General features: G+C 43.2%; 1 protein-coding gene across 29 annotated transcripts in view; it reads right to left on the reverse strand.

The window, feature by feature from the left end:
* LOC122266900 (uncharacterized) overlaps positions 1 to 10000 on the reverse strand; it is a 169295-nt gene that overhangs the window by 1674 nt on the left and 157621 nt on the right. For 9 of the 29 annotated variants that reach the window (XM_086554230.1, XM_043036843.2, XM_043036844.2 and 6 more), the window contains 11 exons: positions 9721 to 10000; positions 9263 to 9407; positions 8691 to 8875; positions 8166 to 8307; positions 6915 to 7280; positions 6327 to 6518; positions 4650 to 5276; positions 4122 to 4244; positions 3063 to 3758; positions 1468 to 2035; positions 715 to 826 (listed from right to left, as the gene is read on the reverse strand). The exon at positions 9721 to 10000 is cut by the window's right edge and continues 14 nt beyond it. In XM_086554230.1, the coding sequence (XP_086410356.1) occupies positions 715 to 826; positions 1468 to 2035; positions 3063 to 3758; positions 4122 to 4244; positions 4650 to 5276; positions 6327 to 6518; positions 6915 to 7280; positions 8166 to 8307; positions 8691 to 8875; positions 9263 to 9407; positions 9721 to 10000 (3436 nt within the window). The remainder of the gene's footprint in view (positions 1 to 714; positions 827 to 1467; positions 2036 to 3062; positions 3759 to 4121; positions 4245 to 4649; positions 5277 to 6326; positions 6519 to 6914; positions 7281 to 8165; positions 8308 to 8690; positions 8876 to 9262; positions 9408 to 9720) is intronic. The other 20 variants (XM_086554233.1, XM_043036851.2, XM_086554235.1 and 17 more) reach the window with 17 other exon arrangements.

Genomic DNA, 10000 nt, shown 5'->3' on the forward strand with positions numbered 1-10000 from the left:
CTATTTAGGTAGGCTAGTATCAGCCATGCCATGTGCAGGTGCTAGTGACTAGTGCTGGGAACAAGCACTTTAGACAACTCTGCTGTCTGCCTAACCACGTACTGCAATTAAGTTAATGTTCTCTTAATACATAGAAGGCCAAATCAAGTCATGATCCTGACTGGCTTGTCGTTTTTGATGTAAGGTTATACTGTAAATATTTGTAAATCTCTGTTTGTAATATTTACTACAAATGTTAAAATATCAGCTTCAGTATAATCAGTATTCTCTTAAGTAATCAAATAGTAATTTGGTTTTTAAGATTTTGTTTTGAAACTGCTGGTATTATATGTAATGAAGGTATTATAAAGCACTGAATAAAACTGTTTATGGTCGAATCGCTGTAAATGTATCAACATGAATGTATGAAATATCATCTCAATTAAAGCAGCACTTTTTTTTCCCCTTTTTTCTCGAGACTGGATGGAGACTACACTAATAATCAACCCATATTTGAGATTATCAAATCTCTGGCCTACGTGACAAAAAAAAAAAAAAAAATGGATATAGGGTTGGCTATTCAGACTGAAGAGTAACATGTGGTACATCTACAGCATCCCATTACTGATAGGTTTAGTTTCATTAGTCATTTTATAGCTAGACACTAATCGTAATTTTAGTAAGGTTAGAGCAGCAGAGGGTCCCCATGCTCCCTTTAATAAGGTGAGCACTCACACATCACCGAATGATATGGACTTCTGCAGAGGCCTGATGGAGGGAGGGCCAGAGGGCTTCAGGATACCTGTAGGAGGCGAGTCTGGGGCCTCATTTTCCTTGCCGCTACCACCTTAAGGGGAGTTAACAAGTATGTCAAGGCCTATCTAGAATGCTACAAAAGTTTAGGGTAATACACATGACACTATAAGCACAGACATACTTGTCCGTAGAGAGTATTCATAAGAAGGTGTTCCCGGCTTTGAGATGAAGAACGGGGAAATGACAATAACAAGGATTGTAATGCAAGGCCAAGGGTCTATAGTAATAACGTCATTGTTCTTATTTCTGGTTAGTTGTCATTCTGTCTCTTCTTCTGAGATGTCTAATTTCACAAAATAAAAATTATTTGTGGACAGTTCAGAGGAAAGAATTTTCTGGAAAAAACCCTTTCCTCTTCTCTATAATTTTCTTCAAACATCGTAGCTCAAAAGATTTCTTCTTTATTTGAATGAGATAATCTGTGTTTTAATAAACAAACTGTAGTTAGTAACTAATGATTACTCTTAAATTTCCTATATACTTAATATGGTATAGCACTGCTGCTAATTTTCCCAAGGTCTGATGAGATAAGATAATGAAAATACATTTAGGATATTACACAACGTGTGAAGTACAGTCAAACAAAACAATGAAAATATGAAAAACACATATCTGTCATAAACAAAAAAAAGGATTTTGTGTGTAAGTGTGTGTGAGTGTGTTTAGACTAACCTTTCATGATGATAGTCACAGAAGGAGCATCCTGGCCTAGTGTCCGGTATTTACTTGATAACGAAGCATTGGGGCTGGCGTTGTTGTTGGTGATGGTGGTTGTTGTGTAACTCGATGGAGTGGATTCCTGCTTAGTACCTGAAGCTCCTGAGGGAGGATCCGGGGGAAGTTCCTGAGCGGCGAAACGCTGACGGAGGTTTGAGCGACTCAGGGTGGATTCGAGTTCGCTCTGTAGCTTGATCTTTGCGGGGGTGTTGGCATTCTTAGCTGCACCTGCAATCTGTTCCCCATTAGCACTGGGTGAGGGGAGGAAGTCCATTTTGACCGGTGGTGGTCTGTGGTTCGGAGACGGATACGCACCAATAGAGACCAGAGGTTTTCCAGGGGTCTGCTTTCCTATGTCAAAGTAGGTGCTCGGTGCTTTCACTGGCAAAGAGCTTTTATCTCCAGGTTTGAACTCATCTAACGCGACTGATCCCCCATGAGGACGTAGCGGAGATTTCGTGGGTGTTGACACGGCTGAAGTTGACTGATTTGTGGTGATACCTCCCAGCTGCTCAGTTCGCTGCTGGAAATAGGGGAAGATAAATTTACATATTACAAGGAATATCCTTTTTATTTTTTATTTTTGTAATATTTTGTCAATATTATGTAGTATTTCAGTTATGTTCATCATTCAAAAAATAAGTTAAATGTACTGCAATATTATTTTTCATATAAAGTAAAAATGTAATCTCTCTGAATTTTGCTATTTCATGAAAAAAAAACAAAGTCTGGTCAAAGGTTTTACATATTAGTCTTGTTATAAATCTCCAAAAAGTTTTGTATTCATAATCATATATGAATGAAAAATATCATTAATGTATGCTTAGAAAGCACAACAATACTCTACAGTAATAAATGGTTGAGGAGGAATATCACTGTATTGATAAAAGTGACTAGTTTTAGGTTATTTATGATATAAGAACAGAAACTAATGCATTTTTAATATGTCAGAATTTTGTGAAATTAAGTTCAGTCTTTTTCCTTCACAAAACTGATGTATTTGCATTAAGACATTGCAAAAATAAGTATTTGTAATTTATGCACACTTTGTTGATATAGGAAAGGGCGAAATGGTGTAGAACGACTTCTAGAAAATATAGTACAGTCCATGAATTTCCTTATGAAATGGGATACAGCTTGGTGTCTGGAGAGGAATGCTTTACAAAACAGATATCTAGTGGGCATGACCCTCACTAAAAGAAAGACATTTGTAGGGCAGTTGGGCAGTCTTGTTTTCTGTCAGGACGTCGTGAGTGCATTTTGGTGAGCATGCAGAGGCTATCTTTTGATTATGAAAATTTGCATTTCCATTAGAATACCTCAGTTCTGCCATTTGCTGTTTAATTTGCAAGCTTTGTAATGGATCCTGTGAATGGTTTCCGAAAGTCAGTACCTCACAATATTACTGTGAATAGTATGCCATTGTCAGAACTTCACAAAATTACAAAGTTTAAACCGCAAGCAGCACACATGGTTATCTAACAGAAGATACTAAACTCAGCACAAGCAAAACTGGTGCACGCTAAGACAAACTCGAGATTAAAACTCACAGCAGGGGGAAGCGGGGTGCACATCCCAGGCATTGGGGGCGGGGGGGGCGGGACTCCTGACGCTGGTGAACGGGACTGATGAGGAGAGTGGCCGGGGCCAGAATTTGACACGGCCGTATATTTAGGCCTAGAAATACTGTGACTGGAGGTAGAGGCAGATACAGGTTGGGCGTGAGGACTATTTACACTTGTTTTTGGGTTGGGTTTGGCGGGGACGACGGGAGGTTGTGACTTATTGTGGAGAGGAGGAGGTGGAGGAGGAGGGGGAGGCAAAGGTATAGAGGAAGGGGATACCTGGTTTGTAGATGGAGACGTGGATGGCGGGCTCATTTTAACGTTGGGGCTGTATGTGTTCGCAATGGGAGCCTTGTTATTGGCATTACTGTTTGCTTCTCTTATAAGGAAGCTGGGCTTGCTTACGTTCTTGGCAGGAGGCGTCAGGCCATTGATCATGGCTGAAGTTTTCGCAACGTTGTTCATCGCTCTGAGAGGTGTTTTATTGGCGGTGCTGTTGCCAATGATTTTCGAGGTGAACTCCCTCTGGACTGGGGGCGTGTCGGTGACTTTGACGTGATTGAGTGGTTTTGCTTCTGGCTTTGCCTCTTTCTTTTCATTATCTTCCTCACCAGAAATGTCTCTCAAGTTCTCTTTACTAACAAACATTTTCTTATGAGCAATTTTAAATTCTTCCATCAGCTGTGGGAAAGTAAGAGCCTATGTGATTAATCATTATAAGCTTTGAGTGAATATTAAATCATGTGCATTAAAAAAAATAATGATGTAGCATACTAGGGACTGTAAACTAGATACTTTTATACTTTTAGTGTCTTAACTCCTGCATATTTAGAAATACTTAGGAATACTCATAATTATTCATTCAGTTAGCTGTAGTTTAGAAAATCACTTTAGAAGCAAGAATATTTCTTTAGAAATATATAATGTATATCATCACATTTCTTTCACATACTTCATCAAAATCTGTATTGCTGCCTATAAATATCAACACTAATGTTTTAAGTATCCATATGATCCTATTAAAAATCTTGGGTCCTTCTTTACCTTATCATGCTGAGCGCTCTTGTGTCCTCCAATCCCACTCTTCACTTTTTCTTTCTTAAATGCATCAATTTTTTCCTGAATAATTTGAGCTTTTGCCTCTTCACTTGCACCTGACTGTGCCTCCTATGAGAAATAAAAAGAAAATAATTAGGTGTTTTTAGTAAAGCTTAATTCAAATTCAGAGACTTTGCTGCCAGGATACAAGTGAAAATGGTAGTCTGTATAATAATTAAACCTTGGATAAAGATAATGTCAAAATTTTATTTGCTATCAGTGTGGTCCTATAATAAAAAAGTAAAGTTTTATGCGACAATATCTTCTTGTTTTGAACTTTTTTGTTATTGATATATCAAGATATTCAATGTAACACTTTATGTGGAAATCCAAATCTTATCATCAAATGACAGTCATTACTGAAATAACACTACTGTAGTGCAATTATGGATAGTTCCTCAGAGGTTATATGTCTTTGGTAGTATAAATATGTATCTGGAATGAAAGCCAACTATTCAAAGGAGCAGAACTTACTTGTACACTGCGACGCTCCAATTCCTTACTAAGGGCTGCTGCTAAACTAGGTTTGGGGGTCGAGGTAGGTAGAGGAGGTGGGGGTGGTGGTGGAGGGGGAGCTCCTCCTAAGGTATAGGGGCTATTTGTGCTACTCATGGGTGCTGCGGAATGTGCAGGAGGTTTTGGAGGAGTAGGAGGGGGCATGGGAGACCGAAATCCTGAATGTGTATTGATGAGGGTGGGATGTATGGGAATGGGCGAGTCTTCCCACACCGCACTCTCACCACTACTGGCAGACAAGGACCCGATGCTTTTGCACCTCCTTGGTGGAGCTGAGGAGCCACAGGAGGACCCAACTCCGCTACTACTGCTGCTGCTATGAGCCGGAGAAGCAGGGGGAGAAACCTGCTGTTGCTGAGGATGGAAGCTGCTACGGGAGGACAGTGAGGTTGTATTTTTGCGAGGTGGTGGAGGGGGTGGTGGGGACTTGATCAACACCCGCGTTGTGTGGCGTCCACTGGCGATGGACGATGTTGGACTGGGGGGCGGCTGTTGGTGAGGGGGGAGGGCCTGCCCCGAGCAGGTGATCACAAGGGGGGCCAACGGGGCGCTCTGGGTACGCTCTACCCCACGTCGCTTCTCCTCCTGGTATGGGGTGGGTCACCGAAGCCAATGTGAATGAGGGTGCAGACAGTAACAAATAAGAGCAACAGGCCCTTGGGTCGCACACTTCAACATGTGTAATGTATTATCTGATTTTCAGTTGAGGGTGTGATGTTTCTTCACTATGAGAACATTATAAGGAATTTCTGTGTACTGTTGATATACATCACAACATTCAGCAAAACACGCTGCGAAGTGTATGGACATGAATCTGTGACTGAATGTGTGAATTTCATGACATTCCTCAAATGACTGTAATCTCTGACGTGTTTCACTAATCTAATCCGTCCTGATTAGATTAGATTTATTTGGACACATGTGTGTGTGTGTGTGTGTGTGTGTGTGTGTGTGTGTGTGTGTGTGTGTGTGTGTGTGTGTGTGTGTGTGTGTGTGTGTGTGTGTGTGTGTGTGTGTGTGTGTGTGTGTGTTTGTGTTTGTGTTTGTGTTTGTGTTTGTGTTTGTGTTTGTGTTTGTGTTTGTGTTTGTGTGTGTGTGTATATGTGTTTGTGTTTGTGTGTGTGTTTGTGTTTGTGTGTGTGTTTGGTAGTGTGAGTTCATTAACAACCCAAGGTACTAGTTGCAATACTACAACTGTGCAGTGCAAAAAAATATCATCACCTTATACAACACTGGACAACACACAATAACACTTAGTAGCTGAGGCTCATAACTGTTAGCATGTTAGACACACATGTGAAGTATTAGGTGATGATCTAAAAAGTCTTCAAGTGATTCCAGTGTGCCATTGAGCTCTTAGTACTGCGAACACAGTTGCTATATACAGACAGAGATAAGAAGATTTCTACTATGGCTGTAGAACTCTTACACAGTTACCACATTTTGTTAGAACTGCGAGAAGTAAAGATCTTAAGATTTGGAGATTCTACGACAGTTTGACAACAGGAAATGACTAGTGTCAGACTAAGCTTTACGTTGAAAATCCTCCTATCCAACATCTCATCTGGAATGATGGGTCAATGAAAATAGGAGAGAGTAGAAAGAAAGAAAGAAAGAAGGAGAGATTTCCCTCACCTCGAATTTTCTTCTCTCTTGTGCCAGTCTGTTGGCTTCCTCCTGCAGGCGCCTCTGCTCCTCTCGCAGCTCCCTCAGCTGCTGTTCCACCAGAGATTCCCTGGACACGGCCTTGCCCACCGAGGGGGACCCGCCGCTGCCACACGAGGACCGCACTGTGACCTGGGACGAACCGCTACTAAGGGTCGACGTCTGGTGGGAGAGGAGGGGGAGGAGGAGAGGATGATGAAAACGGTTCTTTCAACGCTGGGAACGAGCACACGGGAGACAGCCGTTTCCCTAAATTATGACAGCTGAAGAAGGAGCGAGCTAAGACCTGTGGCAGTGCCTAGGATTATGGTGAAGTTAATCCATCACAGCCACAGTGCATGAGGGTGTGTGCTAGCATACATTATCATGATTTCACAACGCTCACACTTGTTGTTATTATCCTTTGTCATAACAGTTCACAGGAGTTGTGTCTGTCGTGTGCAAGCAGCGTTCTTGTAAATAGGTGCATAGCCTGACTTAAAAGCAAGTATTCCATGAACAGAGTACGCCTCCTCAGCGACCTCACTACAACAGGACTGGCATGGCGCTGGTACCCACCCTACTGCTCGCCGACGGGTTGGAGAGCTGGTCCAGGCGAGACACGGCGTCCCGCTCGTCCTTCGGTGCCGTCGTCACCACGATGTTATTCACGTGCGGGTCCGCTGATGTCACCAGGGCGATCTTGTGGCTTGTGTCATCTGTGACGTCACTGCTGGACCTGGTGCTCCTCAGGGCGGGTTTATAGTGGGCATGTGTGGGAGTGACGAGGCCGCGGGTCGGCGAAGGGTGGTGGGTCTGCGTGGACGGGGGGGCGTCCCTGAAGGCGGTGCGCTGCTCCTCGTCCTCCTCTTCCCTGAGGGCTGTGCTCAAGTTGCCCAGGGATCTGCTGCTCAAGGAGCTGCCGATACGGTGGCTTGCGTCCCGCTGGAAAGTTGGCGGAGACTTTTTAATTACTACTCGGTTTTGGATCGTGAGGAATTCACCGCATTTAAATGTCCGGCGAAGATTTTATGTTTTCATAATCTAACACAACATCCTAAACTTAATAAGGTTATGGACCCGGACATGATAAGCTTTGCCTGGTGACTCACGCACTGTTTGAAATCAGTCATTGTTTGCTTGCGGTGCGTTTCACATGCACAGTATTTACATAGGTCTAAATACATGTTTTTTGTATTCACACACACACACACATATATATATATATATACTCATTTTCTTCACAGTATGATATTCCGGGAAAAAGTTTATCAAAAGAAAAGAGTTATTCATCATACTTATTATTATGCATACCAACTTTCCTATCTCGCAAGATATGCACTGATAAAGTGCACCGGTCAACAATTACAAAGTCCAAACACGCAGTTTTCACTTTTCCGCAGAACCCAGAATTCTCTATCATTGGGGATTATGAAAGATGATTTCGCGTCTTTATTAGGAAACATCCTTCATGAGGAATGTCTCTTTGGTATTGGATGAAACGATAAGAATATAAAGATGAAACACTGATCATTCCTAAATTGGCTCTAATGAGCACAGATTTAAATTTCCGATGCAACAAACCGTACACATAACATACAATTACCATATCTGAATTGGCTCTAATAATAACACAATAACATATCTTTCCAATACAACAAACCCCATACATACTATACAATCACCCAAAGAAAAAAATTATATCCTTTCCAAAAATTAAAAAAAGAACATCAGACGGAAAAAAACAACCTGAGCCCAAAGAAAAAACAACAACAATTTTTTTCCTTTCCAAAAATTAAAAAAAGAAGAACATCAGACGGAAAAACCCACCTGAGCGCGGGTCTTGAGCGTCCGCTGGTTGGACTGAAGCACACGACGCTTCTCTTGGGCTTCAGCCTCGGCCCACTCGGACTCGATCTCTCTCCAGCCTCGAGACCGGTCGAGGGTCAGGTGGCGGCTCACGGCACTCAGTCTGAAGAGGGAGAAAAAGAAGAGAAGGATGATGATGGAGGGCGAGGCAGAATGGGAATTGATGCCGTGGAAAATCGAGTGGGATTTGTTCGTCCATACTTCAATGTTTGGATTTTTTTTTTTTTAATTCTTCGTTATCGTTTGAGGGTGATATAGTGATGACGAAGATGTTGATGAAGATAATGGTGGAAGCGATGGTGATGATGAAGATGGAGATGGAGAGGGAGAGGGAGAGGGAGAGGGAGAGGGAGATGGAGATGGAGATGGAGAGGAAGAGGTAAATGAAGAAAATGACGATAAAGATGAAGTGAAGATGAAGATGAAGTGAACACGAAGACGAAGACGAAATCGAAGTCGACGACAACAACGATGCAGTACAAGTACCTGTTGGTGACGCTGTGATCCGAGTCCCTAGGATCCGAGGACGAGGAAGAAGGCGGCGTCTGGTCTCCCGCCACTGAGGAAGCCGAGGAGTTGTATCCCGAGGACTCTCCCGCCACCAGGTCGAGTCCGGCGCCGCGGATGACGTCCAGCACGAGGCGCGGCGACGACTTCAGCACGTACACCGCCTGAGGGAGCGAACGAGGGGGAAGGGGGGAGGGGGGAGAGGGGAGGGGGGAGGTGAGTTACGATTGATCTTGTTGAGAAACCAAGGAAGGTGTTTGTAAATCGTTTAAAAAGCAGAGACTGTTGTTATTTCTCTAACTCCCGGAAATAGTCGAAATATATGAATAGCGTGTTCATCATGAAAGGGATCTATCTGATTGAGAGCAGTTTTTGGTATATTGAAACGAGGATAAAATATCCCCCGCGCCTTCAGAGATCACATGACCTACTCAAATATAGCCACTAGAAAAAAAACTTGCCACGTCACATAAACCTGTCATTCCGCAAGCACGGTTTCTTAAAAATCCGAGAATGCAATAACCAGCAATGCTTCAACCGGTATTCCTTACCTCAGCAAATTCTAAGTGTGTGAAGCTGACATCATTGCAAGCAATGATCTGGTCCCCGGGCCGGAGACCGGAGTTCCTCGCAACGCCTCCTGCGCGCACGCTCTGCACGAAAATCCCGGGTTTTTCGGCCGGGCCCTTGCAGATGCTGCGGCAGAAGGAGAGGGTTAGGAGGGGCTAGGTCTTAAGGATTCTTCGCGGATGTATAAACTATATTACATTAAATAGTTTGGAATTTTTTTTTAAACTTTATCTCCGTGTAATGTTGTGAACATTCACTCTCAAAAAAAAAAAAAAAAAAAAAAAAAAAAAAAAAAAAAAAAATAATTACGCTCCGAAGCAAAACCATTATCCTTATCATCTCATTAACCATTTCGAAATCCGTATTCCCATCAAAAATGATAACCAATCAAAATCAATATTAAACAGAAAACTGCATGACCATCCCTCCTCGCACCCACCTGCAACCAAGTCCAACTTTGCCCGTGCATGATATGTAGACTCGAGCGTGGTTCTCATTCCCCCCTTGGCCGACGCCGCTGGGCTGCGAGGACCCGGGTTGCTCAAATGGCTCGTGCTCGCTCTCGTGTGCTGAAGGGAGGGACTGGCTGTAGGTGTCCGTGCCGTGGTCGGACAGGTCCTCGTCGTCGTCCACTACAAGCCAGGTCAAGGGGTCTCCGCGGTGTCTGGAGGAGGAGGAGGAGGAGGAGGAGGTGGTGGGGTGTGAGTTACGAAGGGCTT

This window comes from Penaeus japonicus, unplaced genomic scaffold, assembly GCF_977035675.1.
Source record: "Penaeus japonicus unplaced genomic scaffold, GWHDUDI00000001_assembly GWHDUDI00000029, whole genome shotgun sequence".
In the NCBI taxonomy this organism is placed as follows: domain Eukaryota; kingdom Metazoa; phylum Arthropoda; class Malacostraca; order Decapoda; family Penaeidae; genus Penaeus; species Penaeus japonicus.